Source organism: Pectinophora gossypiella, chromosome 15 (genome assembly GCF_024362695.1).
Source record: "Pectinophora gossypiella chromosome 15, ilPecGoss1.1, whole genome shotgun sequence".
NCBI lineage: Eukaryota > Metazoa > Arthropoda > Insecta > Lepidoptera > Gelechiidae > Pectinophora > Pectinophora gossypiella.
The window spans coordinates 3,481,424-3,499,713 of NC_065418.1; the positions used below are offsets into that span (position 1 = coordinate 3,481,424).

At 42.0% G+C, this 18,290-nt stretch overlaps 3 protein-coding genes across 3 annotated transcripts; 2 read left to right on the forward strand and 1 right to left on the reverse strand.

Annotated features, from left to right (window-relative positions):
* Positions 1-136: 136 nt before the first annotated feature.
* Positions 137-8,695, forward strand: LOC126373110 (protein Smaug). Its single transcript, XM_050019113.1, has 7 exons — positions 137-633; positions 1,947-2,154; positions 2,489-3,129; positions 4,210-4,422; positions 4,813-4,931; positions 5,827-5,960; positions 6,459-8,695. The coding sequence occupies exons 1-7, from the start codon at positions 381-383 to the stop codon at positions 6,661-6,663; spliced, it is 1,773 nt and encodes a 590-aa protein (XP_049875070.1). The 5' UTR covers positions 137-380; the 3' UTR covers positions 6,664-8,695.
* A 454-nt stretch (positions 8,696-9,149) lies between these two features.
* Positions 9,150-10,810, reverse strand: LOC126373146 (gastrula zinc finger protein XlCGF57.1-like). The gene has a single exon (XM_050019170.1). It carries the CDS (start codon positions 10,744-10,746, stop codon positions 9,340-9,342), a length of 1,407 nt encoding a protein of 468 aa, XP_049875127.1. The 5' UTR covers positions 10,747-10,810; the 3' UTR covers positions 9,150-9,339.
* Positions 10,811-10,867: 57 nt separating this feature from the next.
* Positions 10,868-15,280, forward strand: LOC126373221 (gastrula zinc finger protein XlCGF8.2DB-like). The gene is made up of 6 exons (XM_050019276.1): positions 10,868-11,165; positions 11,260-11,392; positions 11,865-12,043; positions 13,314-13,512; positions 14,219-14,324; positions 15,008-15,280. Exons 3-6 carry the CDS (start codon positions 11,881-11,883, stop codon positions 15,056-15,058), a joined length of 519 nt encoding a protein of 172 aa, XP_049875233.1. The 5' UTR covers positions 10,868-11,165; positions 11,260-11,392; positions 11,865-11,880; the 3' UTR covers positions 15,059-15,280.
* Positions 15,281-18,290: the final 3,010 nt, after the last annotated feature.

The following is an 18,290-nucleotide window of genomic DNA, read 5'->3' on the forward strand; positions in this document are numbered from 1 at the left end:
ACTAAAACAGCCCAAGCCCATCTTATTAAAATAAAAAATTAATTGATCACATTGATGTAAACAGATTGACAGTGTAGGGTACGCTTACCATCTACATTGACAACTATTTCGTTTTATTATCTGTGAGTAGCGTCAGCCATTTTGGATTTTGATAATCGTTGACTACTGGAAAACTGCAATGTTTTTGATCTACCTGTAATTTTATATTGTAACATTTAGTGCGTTAAACACGGGACATATACCGTCGGAACTTCCACTGCCGCCACCTCCCGCCTACTGTGTGGTTACACGAGTGGACTGTTTCAGGAACGATCAGCTGTCGTGCCTTGACGTGAACACAAACAGATTGAATATTGTGGGTTTGCTATGGTGTTGTGGCTATGAACGGCACGTTTTACGAGCAGTTGGGGAGCGTGGCGGGGCTATTTGAGCAATGGGGCGCGTGCGAGCGTACGGTGGTGGCGTGCGCGCTGGCGCGGCGAGTGCCGTGGCCGGGGTTGCGGCTGCTGCAAAGGGCAGTGGAAGCGGCACTCCGCTTACACGTCGAAGACGAGCGGCTGGAACATGACGCAAATGATGAAGCCCTACTCACCGGCCTGTTGGCAGCCCGCGCTGACGACGACGACGAAGAAGGTAGCCAATCCAGTTGTATTATAATCGTAATTCATCTTTGTATTATACTAATATATACCATACTTTGAAAATGAAGGTACATTCATATTCATTTGGTTTTAAAAAGATTGATTGTGGCGCATGTAGGCTATTCTATAACCTCACCACTCATCAAAATGTCCTCAATTCTTGTAGTATAAAAGGTATTCTATCCTATGTACCTATATTTGGGCTAATCTTATGAAGCGATGGATTGATTTGGATATGATATTTACTGCTAAAAACAGCAGTTCGATAAAAATAGGACAGGAAAAAAAAAACCCCAGCGAAGCCAGGTTAAGTCGAATAGACTTTTCTGGTATTAAAATTAAATTTATGAACACATTTAAATTACCTTCATCAAATAGAAACAAATCTGGATTCTTTTTTTACATGTAACTTTATGACGTAACTGTAGTCCATGCGGAAGAAGTTACAAGCAATAGCTAATATTGTAATATGTTTAAACTATCCAGACGCAGATGCAAGTTGTCTAATTTTTGTAGGTGGGCCACTTCAATACTACTCGTGGTCATGAGTTATAGTATTAATATAGTATGCAGTATAACCAATGTTGCCATTGAAAGATAAACTTTATTGTATATTCTACACCATAGGTATCCTTCTGACTAGGCATTGTGCTCTTATCATAACACACAAAAGATTAGGTATACTATTATGCAATCTAACTCTATCTAATTTTGTGTTAGTTTCCTAGTTATTGCAACCTTCCTTATGTCTAGAGTCTCGACTAGTAGTGTTGTTGTTATGACGCATTTTATAGGCTGATGCCGAACACAATGATAACATAACATAATGATTATTCTCATTAAATAATCTTCCTTTTTGCTTTGCCACAGTTGCATAATTAGATCATAGTTCCCGTTTGCCTACCTTTTAAGATACTTGGTTGAAATCTCAAACTTAGATTAATGTTATTACATTCTTAGGGTTTGTTACACTGAACTTTGTAAGAAAGGACAAGAGAAGAAGTGACATTTTCCACACAAGCAACCTTCAATTGCCTCCTGAAAGGTCCTAGTGAAATCAAAACAATCAGTATTTCTAGTAGTTTGTAAACTAATATCTAATATCACATTGCCTAAATATGTTATTTAGAGGGTAGCTGATAGTTGAGTTTCTAAAAAAATGTTTTATGGAGTTGTTTACATGATGATGATGATGATGATGATGATAGCAGGAATATGGATATGGAGTTCTGTGCAATAAAGTGTATTTGATTCTGATTTTATAAGAGTTAATATTATATGTAGTAACTGATATGGCCTTTGTAGGTGGTGAACGCCTCCGTCAACTATTGACCCTCCTGCCTCTATTGAGGACAGACAACGAGCGAGCCAAAGACGTGTACGTGAGCGCTGCTCCCGCGTTAGTACAAAGGTGCGTGGATGCACCACGACGGTCGTCTGCCACTCCTGACCTGTGCCGGCAGCTGCTGTCTTACCTGCTTGTGCACCCGGCACTCACACATCATGACCAAAGGTTGGTAGTGTTAGATAGAAAAGAATCAATCAACCTAATCTCAACTGATACATCACTATGCTAATGAACATCACAACACTAGCTGATGTACTTTGTTTGGTCAGATCTAATTCTTACCGTGTTACTATTGTAAAATGTTATCTTATTGAAATAATAATCAGTTATTGTACTGAACCAGTTGTTTTGTTTAATAGTAGATATCTGTCCTTTGAATCAAAGATATCATTTCTCTCTGTCACATGCTGTTTATAATCACATTATTATTATCATAATCATCCCTTGCCCATGTTTAAAACTTATTAAAGTGTATCATGGTTTCAATATTCTGTTCCAGGACACTAACACAGTGGCTAAGATATCTAGAAAACCATATATCAGGTAACAGAAATGCAGAGACAGTCTGGCAACAGAGGATAGAACCAGGCCTCCTGCCAGACAATATCTGGGGCACAAGCAACGCTTTTAGACGGACAATCGGCAAAAACGTCGAATTTAGAGGCGTAGACCCATTAGACAGCACATTCTCGACAGATTTTTTACAAGAATCATTTTCAAAGAATGGCCGTGACGTAGAAATTAGTTTAGAAGGGGAAAAACTAAATTTTGACGCGGCGATAGCGCAGCCAAAGTCGCAAAGATCGAATAGCCTGACGCCGCCTTCGACTAACTTCATGCAGATGTCTTCGTCTGCGGAGAACTTGAGCGACGAGGCGTTCGTTCAGAAACCTAGAAGTTTTTCCCTATCTAGTGAACACAGTCTAAGCCAAATAAGACCAATTAGTATAATGTACGGAACGACGGGAAGTGAGACGCGGCTGGATGACCTGCGAACCAACAACTTCGGGGAACATCCGGGCATGTCTACAGTGGCGCAGTGGCTCAAGAGTCTGCGCCTGCACAAATATGTGTGGCTGTTTACAAACATCAGTTACGAACAGATGATGGCGATTGACGAGAAATACCTGGAGAAATTAGGTAAGTTTTTCAATACACTACTGCGGGGTAGTATAGCGGGGCAGTGGAGCAGCATGGTGGAGTATGCTCTAAACCCCCTCTGGTTGATTGAGGATAGGCCCGTGCCCAGCAGTGGGACATATATAGTTTATGCTATGTTTTATGTTACAATACACATCCACATTACTTAGAGGTGATCAATCATATTTCTTAGTTACAGTATCAAGCCAATTTTATTTTTCTCTTTTCTGCCAGAAGTGGAACTGGATCGGATTTCAATTATCGTCAAATGAGATGGCTTAAAACCAATTTACCACAGTTAAAAATAATATAAAAAAGTAGCAACTCTTAGCATCATTAAACCAATTTTATTGTAAAACTGATTGGGGGATCCTTGTTTAGTCCTTATGTTATATAATATATGAAATTCAAATTCAAAAATATCTTCATCCAGTAGGTAACATATTTACACTTTGAATCGTCATTTTTTACCAAACGAACGTCTCATCCGCCTAAAACTATCTTTGTATATATCCTTGTATCTGTAAAATGTAAATAAGGGAACTAATGACCTCTGCGTAACCGCAATTAAGGTGAATGGGAAAGATCGGCATACTGTTCTAAAATTAGAGTTTAACTTGATTTATTGAAAACGTTATTATGTGTAGAGCAAGTCATGCGATCGGATTTGATAGATAATTTACTTGGTTATATTTATAAGTCTAAAAAATAAAAAAATTAACAAAAAAAAACCGACTTCAAACGCAAAACTAAAAAGCAATAAATAAATTTACTTCGCACAACGTAAGTAAGTACGTATCATCAATTAGTTAATTAATTTTATAATTCTGAACTTGGTGCCAAGTTTGGGTATAGCTCCTTTCGAACAAAAAAAGAATTATCAAAATCGGTTCATATACGATGACGTTATGCCCGAACAAACATAAAAACAAAAAAATATACGGTCGAATTGAGAACCTCCTCCTGTTTTGAAGTCGGTAAAAATGAGAGGAAGCGCCATAATCTTTTGATATAGAAGAAGTTATTGCCACTAGACGGTCTTCCCCACATTTACCTTACTTAACAAAATTCCCCTTACAGGTGTAACAAAGGGCGCGCGACATAAAATACTAGTATCCATAAAGAAGCTGCATGAACGAGAGGCGATAGTAGCGGGGGTAGAAGCAGAGCTGGCCAGCGGCAGCGGGCCGGTGGCTGCAGTGCGAGCGTTGGAGCGGCTGCGGGCCGTGCTACTGAGCCCCATGCCGCACGCATCACCCCTGCCTGCTGCTGTCGTGAGAGCCCTTGATCTTGGTGAGTCTGCCTCTATGTTTTACATCCAGGATAGTATTACGGCCGGCTAAAAAAATACAAGTTAGGAGCTGCACTTGGTCTTAAACATATATACATAAATGTGAATTAATGGGGTGGGTAGAACCACAAGGAGCCAGAAGACAACTTGTTGACAGCTGATCAATCCTTAGTCGATTTTTACGGCATGTTTAAAATGACATAACAACATGAATTGTGCTTTCTTTGCTTTACTTACTTGACTCATGGTATATCTTATAGTTATGATTCGTTTTTTGTTTCCACTAATTTAATTTAATTATTTAGTCATAGTGTGATCGATGAATAATGTAATTTGATAATTGAGATGAGATTAAGAAGGATTATTAAAATGTTTATTAATTATTGTTACAGCATCAAAAACGATAACGTCGATGTGCAGTAACGGGGCGCGGGTGGCTGCGCCGGCGCTGGAGGATGAGCACACGCCGCCCGTTGACCCGCTGTCGCTGCATTGCTGGCTCGTTGAGAGGGTCAGTACCATACAACAAACAATAATACTAGTATAGAATGCCACTAGATGGTCTTCCCCACATTTACCTTACTTAACAAAATTCCCCTTACAGGTGATACATATGTAATACATATCAATATATATGTAATACACTCTTCACCCCCCACCGATCCGACCTTCCTCACCTCACCCCCAATAGTACCATGATATTGCGAGGAGTGGGTAGTGTGAACAAAACAGTGTGTGTCAGTACTTGTATAGAATAACCACTTCTTCTCTTCTTTCTTCTTTTATGGTTGTGAGGTGAATTACCAACCTCGTCAACCCTGGTATCAGGGTTATTATTGAGCAGCTAAAAGCCCCTGGCTCGTGTAACTACTACTTACTTACGTAGTAACCGGGTCCAACGGCTTAACGTGCTTTCCGAAGCACGCATCATATTACTTTTTTGGACAATCAGGTGATCAGCCTGTAATGTCCTAACCAATGCTAGGGACGACTTGGAACCAGGGCTTTAATAACCAAAACAATATTGGTTAAAACGGGTGTCATGTAGGTACCGTTTTTTTAACGATACCGAAATTATTTTGTTTTATGTTAACTACTTATTCATTTATTATTATTATTTCTCTAAGGTTGCCTGGAAGAAATTGCTGCATAAGCAATAAGGCCGCCTGTTGTGCCTTTCTGTATCTTGTGTCCATTGTGCTCAATAAAGTATTTTATCTACCTATCTCTTTTTAGTATTTCTGGCTTAATTAAGTTTCATATTTGTAATTTTTTTCTTGTTTTTTTTTTGCTATACCTTCCCGGGTTCATATGTGGCACTATATTTATTATAACAACTGTTTACCATATGGTGTGCAATAAATACTTTGACTTTATGAAATATGGAGTCATGATTTCTTCTCCAGGCGCTGCACCACGAGTCATTCACGCGTGCTGAGCTCCAGCAGGCGCTAAGGAGGCTGCGGCACCGGCTGCCGCCCCGGCAGTTCTTCCACCACGTGTGTGACCTGCCGCTCGCCAGGCGCAACCTGAAGCCTAAGTGAGTCATGAACAGTTATCCATAGGGCATATGCGCAACGTGAAAAAAAATTGTCACGGTAATTGTATCGATTCCGACGATATGTCGTTTTGTCGATTGGTGCTAATATATGAACCCGAATATGTCATGTCGTCCTGCCAAAATATGAACGAAATCACGTGACACGCACGTTAGGGTAAAAAACAAACTTATCGATTTCGACAAAAAATATTAAATCCATCGATAATTTTATCGCGTTGCGCATGTTAGCCCTGATGAACAGTGATTTTTGTTTGCATTGCGCACTTGTTTTTATATGCGCAAATGTCAAATTGCAATATTGCTTTTTAGGTGAATTGCTTCGATATGGCCTTTTCAACCTCCCAGGATAGTGCCATTTGGGGTCAATAACCCTGAATGTTGTATGCTAAGATGTTAAGTCGAAGCTTCCTCCACTCGACTCTGCCTCAGCTGAGCATTTGGTATTTTAAGTTGACATTTACGTAACCTCACCAACAGATGGCGCACGGGTCCTCCGAACGGCTACCTAGCGCACAAGCGCGTGTGGCTGCCGCCGAGCAAGCCGCCGGCGCCGCGCGGCAAATCCCACTCGTACCCGCCCTTCCCCGCCGCAGCACTGCCGCGACCCGCGCCCCCGCCCCCCGACGAGTACTCCAGTCTCGACGCCCTCTGTCTCCAAATGACCGAGCAAGCCATCAACTGAACACGATAACCCCTCTCTTATATGTAGGCATAGAATAACAATTACACACGTATAGAAGGGACACTCCGCCCCGCACCGACACGAGATATATTAATTAGCCCATCCCCGATTTGCGTCCACTTCAGTCAGTAAGACGCAAGGAGTAAGAAGCGCGCACAGATTGTATGTCTCACTTGCACGCGGTAAGGATGCATCTGTGTACTGTCTGTGTGAGAATGATATTTTTATAGTGTCAAGGGTGTGAAGTAGGTCCCATTTTGAAAATGGAGGGTTGTCGTTAATGTTGCCATTGCTGTAAACTTTTGTCCCGAAAAATCTCCACTTTCAATACAGAGGGAGTTTGATGCTCTATTGTGAGTTGAAGTAGCAAATTCATTATCGTCACATCGTGACCGGTACCCGCCAAGTACAAAATATGGCAGACTTCCACAAAACAACTTAAGTTTTTAACTGACGTTATTCAGTGTACAATCACACTGCCAATTTTGACTAGTAATTGAGTGTACGGTCTTGTATAAAGCTGATGTTTATGTGTAAATACTACAAAACATAGAGTAAAAACAAAACCAATACTGGTAAGGGTTCGTTAAAGTTACAATGTTCATTAAAATAAGTACTATTAGTTAACCCGCGGGTTATCACCAGGGATCGAATGCGATTAGGTATAAAGTTTACAATAGCAAAGGGTCACTTAGCTTTTTATTCGTGTTTGTTGTGGAAGGTACCACCCCGACGGCGTGGTAGCGATATAATGCTGTGTACGTTACGTACGTGTTACGATAGTTGAGGATTTAGTAAAATCTTATATATAGTTGAATGCACCAATATTTGTTGTTGTAATAGGGTAGTTTCCAACTAATCACGTCATAGAAAAACGTGACAAACTATTACACTTACGTTATTAAAATTCATAAATAAGTTAATTAGAAAAAAAAAAAGTTTTTGCCACCTTTAGATCTGTTTTTATTTAGTAATCCGAATTTTATAATTTATCTAGGAAACTACCCAATTATATGTGGGGATTACAAAGCTCCCTTGTTTACAGAAATATGGTCATAAGCCTTACTGTGGACTTATTCTTAATGTAGCCATATGGATTGCCAAGGTCCAACGAGTGTAATTCATCCCAACTCACTTTTTATTATTCTAAATAAACTTTATTATTATGCTAAGGACAATCATGATTACAAATGAAATATTATTATTTCAATTAGTTTTATATGACTGGGTTTGCATTGGGCAGTGCCCTCTAGTTATTTTTGCTTTGAAATGTTATCCTCAAGAAATTCATATTATATTCATAGAAATTATTTCTGTATAAAATATCATTGTATGTAAATAAATGGAGAGTTTAGAATTTTGACTGTAGATAGTCACGGGCCAAACTGTATATTATTTTTAAGTTTATCTAGTAATGAATTGAAGTTAACTCAAAATGTTATTTATTTTATATAATTTTCGTCTCAAACTTGTGCAGGTTTACAGAGGACTTTATTAAATGTTATTTCTATATAGTAAATTATGCCATCATTTTTCTGTTTTTACATTGTTTCTCCTTTCGCTGGTGCTCGTTTTCCGTTATCTTTCCACTAGTTTACTCTAACTTTATACACCAAGGTGTTCCTGATGCCACGTCAGTGACGGCCTAAGTACGCGAGGGGAGGCGACGATTATTGACTATTTATTGTATATACGCTGTTTGTTGTCATGTATCGGGTGGTTGTTAACTTTATTGTTACGTTTTGCGCACCGTCAGTGATTCTAAAGTTATAAATGTTAATGTAATTTAGGCGTAATTTTTGACTGATAACTGCATAATTTATATAGAGTTTGCAAGCTTTTTATTTAATTTTATAATAATTTATATTCTGCAATCGTTTAATAGTAATATATTGACTGGATCAGTAAGATGATTGTATTTTGTGCAATTTATTTTTTATTTATACAGTTTAAGAACAAATATGGTATCCCTGTAAATACTGACATGTTTCATTATATTGAAGGTCAATAAACTGCTCTTGCGCAGGAGGTACACTACATTTTTATTTCTACCCTTCTATCTATCCTCTTCTTATAAATACAAACATACATAAACGTACGCGTATTTCCAACTGGAGTAAGCAGAGACTATGGAATTCCATTTACTTCGATCCTAACATACTTTATGTTATCTAAAAAATGCTTAACCATCTTGAGAGTTTAGGGCGATTCTCACACTGCCCCGCATGATGCAGTGTAGCGCATTGACGCGTATTCTTCCGTTGCTTGTATCTCCGTTTGTAACACGCATCCACGCGCTATGCTGCATCATGTGGGGCAGCGTGAGAATCGCCAAATGCCGGAAGTCTGAGTCCACTAACATAACATACCAAAGTATATTTTAGGAAAAATAGTTCTTGCTGGAGGTAAGATTCCTTTTTTAAGCAGAAAATATTTTAGTTTTGATCGACTGAAAATGCGAAGGCTACAAAATGACGAACTGACAAAGATTTTTAATGAAGAAAATACTTCAGTACTATTTATTATTTAAATTACATTGTAGTACATTTTTATACTTATGAGATTCATAATTTCAGATAGATTTCAAATAATTCCTAGTAAAAATTACAATGGTTTTTTGTGACTAGAATAAATATATCCAATTGTTTAGTACAACTAAATTTTAGCAACTCTTACTCAAGATTCTAGTCTCTCTTTGTGAGTACCAAGCTTATGTCTAGCAAGATCATTCTTTCTGTAGAAGCCTCTAGAACAACGATTACAGGGGAATGGTATATTATTCTCATGCTGCTTAAGAAAATGCAGTTCCAACATCGCCCGTGCAGGGAAATGCATGCCACAATTTTCAAATGTACACTTGAATTTGTCTGTTTGCTTGTGTTTATAATTGATATGTCGTCCCAGTGTTTTAAAGGTGGAAAATGTGCTTGTGCACTGATCGCATTTTAAGGGTTTCTGTCCTGTATGCTTCCATGTATGAACTTCAATGTTTGGAACACTCTTGGAACAGACATTACAGTATCCTGACTTCTCTGAATGTTGACGCCGCATGTGCCCCTTCAGGTTGCTTTGTTGGTGAAATGTAAGCCCACAATGGGTGCAAACAAAACTATTTGGTCTTGAATGTTTCACCATGTGCTTCCTTAAATTGTTCTTATATTTGAATGGAATGTTACAAACTGAGCATGCAAACTTTTTCACATCAGTATGAACATCTAAGTGATATTTTAGTTCCTCTTTTGTGCAAAATTGTTTGCCACATGTATCACAACTGTGAGGCTTCTCGCCAGCATGTCTCCTTTTATGCCGGACTAGAGAACTTATTTGTGTGAACTTCAGAGGGCATTCTGGACATGGATAAGGTGTTTCTCCAGTATGAGTGCGCATGTGCACTCTGACATCATTTCTTGTATAAAAACCTCTACCACAGTTCTCACACATGTAATTCCTTTCTCTTTCACCCACAAAGTGGTTCCTGTCTATATGCCTCTTTAAGCCTCCTTGGTCCTTGTATTTTTTATCACAACTGTGGCAACAAAATGGTCTCTCATCAGTGTGGTTTCTCATGTGAACAGTGAGTGACGACGATGTGGTACTTTTATGGCCACAGACTGAGCACTTATATGATTCAACTTCTGCATCTTTATTTTTTTTATTGTAGGTTCTTTTGGCTTTAGTTTTGTTTCCTTCAGACTTCATTGGTATTTCTTCCTTGTGTTCCTCATCATCGAGATCATCGCAAGGGCTCTCGTCGATTAATTGTTCTTCTAATTTCACTTCAACTTTTGTTGTATAGTTTTCTTCGTCTTCATTTATAGTGGTAAGTGTGCTCGCTCTGTCGATACTAGCATGTGAACGTAACCTTTGATCAGTAACTTCACATTTTACAACAAACCTGTAGACTGCATCAAGTTCTTCTCCACATTTTACACAAATATTTGCTGGTAAACCATCGCCTTCAACAACATTCACATTAGGACAACAGTGGATTATTTTAGCACTGGCTGGAAGTTTATCGCATTGAGAAAACACGTAAATCGTTCCCTCGTTTTCACCGCATAGCCTGCATATATTTAAATTCATTTTTCCATTTAATAAATAAATTAAAACTTAAAAATTAAACAACCGGGAACCGGATAACCGGAGTTTTTTTTTTTGGTCTGTTTATTTATTTTATTCGTAGGACAGACAAAGGAAATTATTTTTCAACGCTACTGGGTTGTCTCCCTATGACAAACTAATTAAGAAGTTGAAGATTGAAATTTGTGATGCCGGACCTTCTTCAATATGTGATCAGTGCCTTACGGAGTTAAACAGTTGTGTAAAGTTTGTAGAGAAATGTGAAGAATCTAATAGAGCTCTTTTGTCAAGATATTATGATTGTTCAAACATTGTAAATGATTGTGTTGAGGTTGAAAATGGATTTTCTGAAGTGAATACCACAGAAAAATGCTCGGCAATAGCAGAAAGGGCCGATACAAACATAGATATTAATCTACAAGGTGAGACTTCTGATATCATAGTCGACAACATAACACTAGGTATATATAATAATAGGAAGGTAGAAGTTTATTGCTAATTTGTTTGTTTCTTCAGAACAGAAGCCTTCTCGCAAGACGTGCAAAGAATGTGGATCTCGTAGAAGCTGTGATCACCAGCCACCTGCTATTTATAGCTGTCAAATTTGCCAGAAAGTATTTACAAGAAAGTTCAACTACACAATTCATATGTAAGTTTTTAAGTTTTGTACCTAAATAGATTAAAATCTTCCTTACAGCTCCACATTTTACTGAAGGCCGTGATTCAAAAATAATTAAAATTTTTAGTTTTCTTGCATTTTTTTATGAGTTATTAATTTATCTTAAATGCAGTTTTCGCTAACACAGTCAACCATTATGGATAGTGATGGTGTAACAGAAAGCTTGATGCGGTGTGGCTCATTAGTTCATCATGAGATGGATGTACTTCTGACTAACACAATTGGGATATGGTTGTGACCTTAATGTTACATTACATACAAAACTATCAAAAGCTGTAAGTAGATTAGTAAGTACCTAAAGGTTGATAGTTAAACATACATACATTCACATAATATAAACTCATGCTTATTTCCCACTGTGGTAAGCAGACTATGGAAGCCCATTTGCTATTATAATTTTTTTTTGACACTTAAACGACATTTATTTGTTTCATATCTCCAGCAAGCGACATATAGGTATGCGCGAGTGGTCATGCGCCACATGCGGCGCAGCGCAGATATCCCGCTGGCACGCGCGTGCGCACTGCCGCCCGCGGCCGCGGCTGGCGTGTCCCGCGCCCGGCTGTGACCGCTCCTACACCTCCGCTCAAAACCTCGCCACACACATACGGACTCATACAGGTTAGTATACCACGTGTGGTGCCATGAATAGTCAAGGTGTTTTTTATCAAGAGTCACCAGCTTATTGCCCATAAGAAATACATAATTCTTTGCAATAAATAAATGCATATTAATATAAGTGTATATCTCTCTTTATTTAAGAGCTGCGCTCTTGTCGGTGGATTAATCGCCATTCCTCTCTCCTTCTAAATTCTTCACTTCCTGATACGTCACGACCTGCACCTTCTCTTTTATTTGTTTCATAAATGTTCTCCTAGGTCTACCCCTTCCTCTCTTTCCTTAAATTTTCCTTCTATGATGTTTTTTATAAACGAATCGTGTCGTATCAGATGGCCAATCATATTTTCTCTCTGGTTCTCTTTATGGTTATTTTTTCTTCTACTCTTTCCAGCACTTTTTCATTTGTCACCATTTCAGGCCAGCTTATACTCTCCATCCTTCGCCAACACCACATCTCAAAGGCTTCCAACCTCTCTCTGTCATAGTTCATGTTTCTATAAGTGTATATCATCATCATCATCATCATCATCATCAGCCCATTAACGTCCCCACTGCTGGGGCACGGGCCTTCCCTATGGATGGATAGGGAGATCGGGCCTTAAACCATCACGCGGGCCCAGTGCGGATTGATGGTTATTAACGGCTACTAATGCAGCCGGGACCAACGGCTTAACGTGCCTTTCGAAGCACGGAGGAGCTCGAGATGAAAACTTATTTTTGTGGTCACCCATGCTATGACCGGCCTTTGCGAAAGTTGCTTAACTTCAACAATCGCAGACCGAGCGCGTTTACCGCTGCGCCACCGAGTTCCTCGCTCCTACACGACGGTCTTCCGAACACAAGTGTATATACATTACGTATAATATACTGTAGAAGGCAGGGTATGCAGTTCCTGAGTTAACTTGTATAATACAACTAGTTGGATAAAGGCTTCGGCACACCAACAACAGGTCAGAAACAGCGCAGTTTGAGTGCGGGTGCGGGTCCATGCATGTTGTAACCGAGAAACTATATGAAGTAGGTACGTCACACTAACAGAGGTAGCGGCGCGGGCGCAGTATGTGCGCGGGATAATCCTTGATCCTTGCAGATTGTGGCCGTTTACGACTAAAACGTAATTAGGTACGCTGACCAAATATTGAAAAATAAATACGAATTAATTACTTGCCTATATTTATTTACTTTTAAAAACGTCCTAAAATGGGACAGATTATTCAGATAACCGCTTTTAAAAAATAATCGATATATCTTAACCTTTCTTTGGTAACAGGTGAACGACCCCACGTATGCACTGTGTGTGGGAAGGGCTTCACATCGAAGACAACTCTAAATGACCATGTGAGGACGCACACGGGGGCGAAGCCCTACATGTGCTCTATATGCGGGGCCAGGTTCGCCACCAACAAGCTCGCGGCCCATCTCCGCACGCATTCGGACAAACCTCGACCCGGACCTCCACATAGTACAAGGTACATTTTTATTATTCATCTGTTTCATATTATATCCCGTTTTTCACAGGATCCGCTTACCTAACCCGACAATGTGACAGGTCCAGTTTTTACAGAAGCTGTTTCATATTCTTATAATAACGAAATATTTGGTGTCTCACCACATTTAAAGAAAAAAAGAAACATTTATTACTCCCGACACCACATACACAGACAGACAGGTACATTACATTCAACACAGGACAGAAACCACACGGAAATCAACACACAAACCAAAACAAACCAAAATCATAAAATAATAATAACAGTAAGTAGACACATAATAACACAATACGTACCAACATTAATGTAATTAATATTTTTTCTGCATGAGACATGTTGCCCACAGCAATAACAAATGGTACTCTAATGTAGTCGACAGGCTAAAACTTTAACAAAGGCAAAAATCTAAAACAACCCTATGAAAATTGTGACGTTTGAATTGTGACACCTAACCCGAAGTTAACCAGAACTAAGTCGACAGCAACCGTTAAAGGGGTTGCTTACCAGAGAGATTCTTATTTGATATTGCTGGCTGGGATATTGCTTCATTACTTATTCATTTTTTTAACAGCTGTCAATCATCCGTCCCTTTCTTTTTCGGCGGTTTAGAAAATGACAGTGTAACTTAAAATTAGGAAGTGTATGCTGGAATCACCACCTATGTGTTTATTTATGTTTTGCGCAGGCCGCGACGTACGATCATGCATGCGTGCACGCACTGCGCCGCACAGTATGCTCACAAACAGTCACTCAACAGACATCTGAGGAAACAACACTCTAATACTACACAGGTACGTACATACATATGTTATTACAAGATTTTATTACAGGAAAACCTATGCAATACCTAGGTACCTACTAAACTTCAAGCTGTGTGTGTGTTCTGTCTAGCGGAATCGGAAATATTGTCGCCTTAAGGTGAACACTAGACGCACCGCAGTCATCGCATCATCTCCCTAGCACTTTCCCGTTTTTCACAGAGTCCGCTTACCTAACCTGAAGATTTGACAGGTCCGGTTTTTTACAGAAGCGACTGCCTGTCTGACCTTCCAACCCCCGAAGGGAAAACCAGCCCACACGCACATAGATACAGGTTACGTTGGTTTCCTCACGATGTTTTCTTTCACCGCTGAGCACGTGATAATCATTTATGATCTAAACTTGAATTCGAAAACAAATTCGACAATCATTGGTTTAGGCCTGTGCTGTATTCGAACCTGCGACCTCAAAGTGAGAGGCAAGCGTTCTACCAACTGGGCTACCACGGCTCGACATTTGATAAAAATTACATCTGTGATTTTTCAAAAAGGCGTTTTGAGGTTTAAACCTACGAATAAATAGTTTAGACTATAACGCCCCGATACTATGCTTCTGTGTGCAGCCGGAACTGTAATTCCAAAAAACAGTCTTAAGTACATTTACAGCTTTCCAAACATAGAATTTGAATACTTATTTTGTTCCTCTTTCTTTTCAGATACCGGATCTTTCTAACTCCATAAATATAGAAAATCACATAGAATGTTAATTACCGTAACGTATTTATTAAATTAAATTTAGATAAGTAAAACTATGGCATCCAAAGATAAGAAATCTGGAGGAAATTGCTGTTTAGCAATAAAGCCAGCGAGCCGCGCCCGTTTGAGGTTTTGTCGATTTGTGATTGTCTTCATATATTTTGTGTACCTACTAGACAGAGTTTTAAATTGATTGACATTAAATTATTTAAAAAAATGAAAATATTAATTAACTGTTGTGTTTATTGTAAAGCATACCTAATCGAAAACGTGAAGACTTTTTGTTTAAAGTGAAACCACGGTCACGTGAGGTCTAGATAGACAGCGGTCAAGGTCCGTCTGCGGATTGAAAGAGAAACTACACAAGTACACAACTGAACAAATGGTTTCCGAATCGGTTGTTGTAACCCGCTCCCGTGGATTCGACTGCATTGTCGTGTGAAATTATAACGGTGTTACTCAAACATTAGGTAGGTACTTACGCATTCTCTCGATAAGTATCTGCATAATAGACTTTCTTAAGTAGCGGGATGTAATTAGGTGTCAAATCGTATTGGATATTACATTTGGTGGGTAACGGCGGCGCGGGGAGGGTGCCGTAAGGCCTTGCGCCTGCAACTAGGTCAATGCACTTTATCTGCGAAACGGCCACTGACCGTGTCTATTATTTTCTCGATCGCCACCAACCTTCACCCGAATGCCGGCAAATCGCGTTTCACGCCCCAGCAGTCGTCACCGACGATGAAACACAAACTTATTGACGAAACTCGTTTATTAAGAAACTTAAGTACAAACAGCTTAAAACTAATGATAAGTATAAAAATAAGACTTTCGAACAATATGTAACATGCGCACGAACTTAACTAACATCACAGAGTCTTCGATTTGATATCTACAGGTTATAACGACTATACAACAGAATTTGTGTTGAGCCAAACCCGATAGCTCGAGTTACAAATAAATAATAAATTAGGCATCTCCCAAAGACACGTAGAGGCCGTAGCTGTAGCGATTAACAATAATGTGTTTTATGGAAGTAGCCTTAAGGTATCATCAATTTACGTGAAGTACCTAAGAGACGGCATTTTTCTTTCGTTATGTATCGCTACAGCTACTGCACCGCGCGTTTCTGTGCGATGACTTTATGGCGGGTTACAGGCGCTACGCGGGGCTCTGCTTGTGTCGCGGGTCGTGCACGCGGGAGTCGACCGCTCGGATGTAGTTGTTGGTGTACCCCGTCTCCCGGACCTTCGCATTCGGGCTCAGCTTATCTGATCGTTCGCTAGAGTCCGACCGCTCGCTGGAGTCCGCACGATGGTCATTATCATCCCCTGTGCGCTCTCTTTCATCCGTTAGTTCTGGGTCTTCAACCAAACGCTCCTTATCATCAGTTCTACCTGAGTCGTCAACTTTACCCGTCTCGTCTAGTCTCTCATCCTCTCCCTCTCTCTCAGGATCTTCTACCAGACGCTCGTGATCGTCTAAGAAATAACCGTCCGACTCCTCTTCGATGCGAGCTACATCGGGGTCCTTAGTAGGGTCGGGGACACGCAGCTGCTGGTAAAACTTCTCTTCCTCAGAGACGGGTACTTTCTTACCGTAGTAATCGTAATCAACGGCAGCGAAAGGATCGTCTTCTTCTTTGACGGGTTGTTTAGTGGCACGCTTGTTTCGACGGCTCTTCTTGCGGCGACGGCGTCGAGGTTTCTCCGTGAAAGACTGGGGCGCGTTGTACTCGCCCTCAGAATCCGTATCGTTCTCCTCGGAGGTGGGAGACCGCTCCTCCTCTTCGTCACGCTCCGGAGGCGCGCGGTTATACTTCCTGGGACGTTTCTCGCGGTAGATGGGCGGCACGCGGACAGTTACGGTATCGATTTGGCCGGGATTTTGTTCGGTCGGGGGCAGCACGCGCGGTTTCAACTTGCGGCGTGGGTCCTCAGTGGTCGTGGTGGCTTCGGCGTCCTCCTCCTCTTCTTCCTGCTGGGCCCGAACCCGTCCGCGCTGCAGACTCTGGTGTGTCCGGTCGCTACGTCTCCGCAGCTGTTCACCCAGTTCGCGATCTCCGAAGTGCACATTTTGGTAGTGGTTAGCGGGCAATTTCGCCTTTCTAGCCTGAGGAGCCTGAGCCTGATTTTTCTGCCAGAACTTATCGAGCGCGTTGCCGAACTGCTTGACGGCCTCGTCGCGCGACTCCTGCACGTCCTCGTAGTCGTCGTCGGCGGGGGGCGGCTCCTCCTCGTCGTACGCGATGTAGTCGTCGGCATTGAGCTGCTGTGGGTCGAACTGCGCCGCGTCCACGGTGCTCACTCGCTGCGTCACTCCGTTACGTACCACGAAAGCGTCTAGGTAGACGCGGGGCGAGCGTGGCTCTTCGAGCGGCAGACGCGCCGCGCGTGGCTCGATGGCGACGGCGGGCGCGTACGCAAACTCCTCGGCCGCGGGTGCCGGCGCCGGCGCAGGTGCGGGGGTCGCGCGCTGTCGACCGAAGTTAAACGAGAGCTGCAAGTTTGAAGTGATTGTATCGGCGTCCTTCGGAGGAGGTGGTGGCGGCGGGGGCGGCGCGCAAGGCGGCGGGGTGGCTGGGTTTGCTCGTGGTTTGGCGCACGGCGGAGGCGGGGGTGGCGGCGGCGGGGGCGGTGGAGGTGGCGGTGGTCGAGGCTTGGGACGCGGCGGGGCTGCACGGGGTTTTGGACAAGGTGGGGGCGGTGGCGGCGGTGGTGGAGGCGGCGGCGGTGGCGGGCGGCAGGGCGGCGGCGCGGCTCGCGGCTGCCCGCATGGGGGCGGCGGTGGTGGTGGAGGTGGCGCGGGCCCGGCCTGCAACGGTAAGTCGATGCCGGGCACGGGCGCCAGCGGCGGCGGGAACGCGGCCTGCGCCGGCTTGCGCTGCACGTTGTACCCTAGCACGTCCGCTAAGCCTCGGAACACTATGTCGCCGAACGTCCTCTTCTTTCTTACGATTGGTGCGTGGTCGCCATCTAGCTCGACGATGGTGTCGTTTCCGACGAGGAGCGTGTCATTGCCGACGAGGAGTGTGTCGTTGAATAGGACGGCGTCGTTGCCGACGAGGTACGTTTCGTTGCCGAGGCGGAGGGTGTCGTTACCGACGAGGATGACGTCTGTGGGCTGGTCTGGCGGCTGGGCGCGCGTGGCCGCCAGCAACAGCAGCAGCGAGGCTACGGCGCGCATGTCGCATGCCGAATGTCGCGCGGGACGCCGCCGCGCACGGTTTTGTTGCGCGCGTTG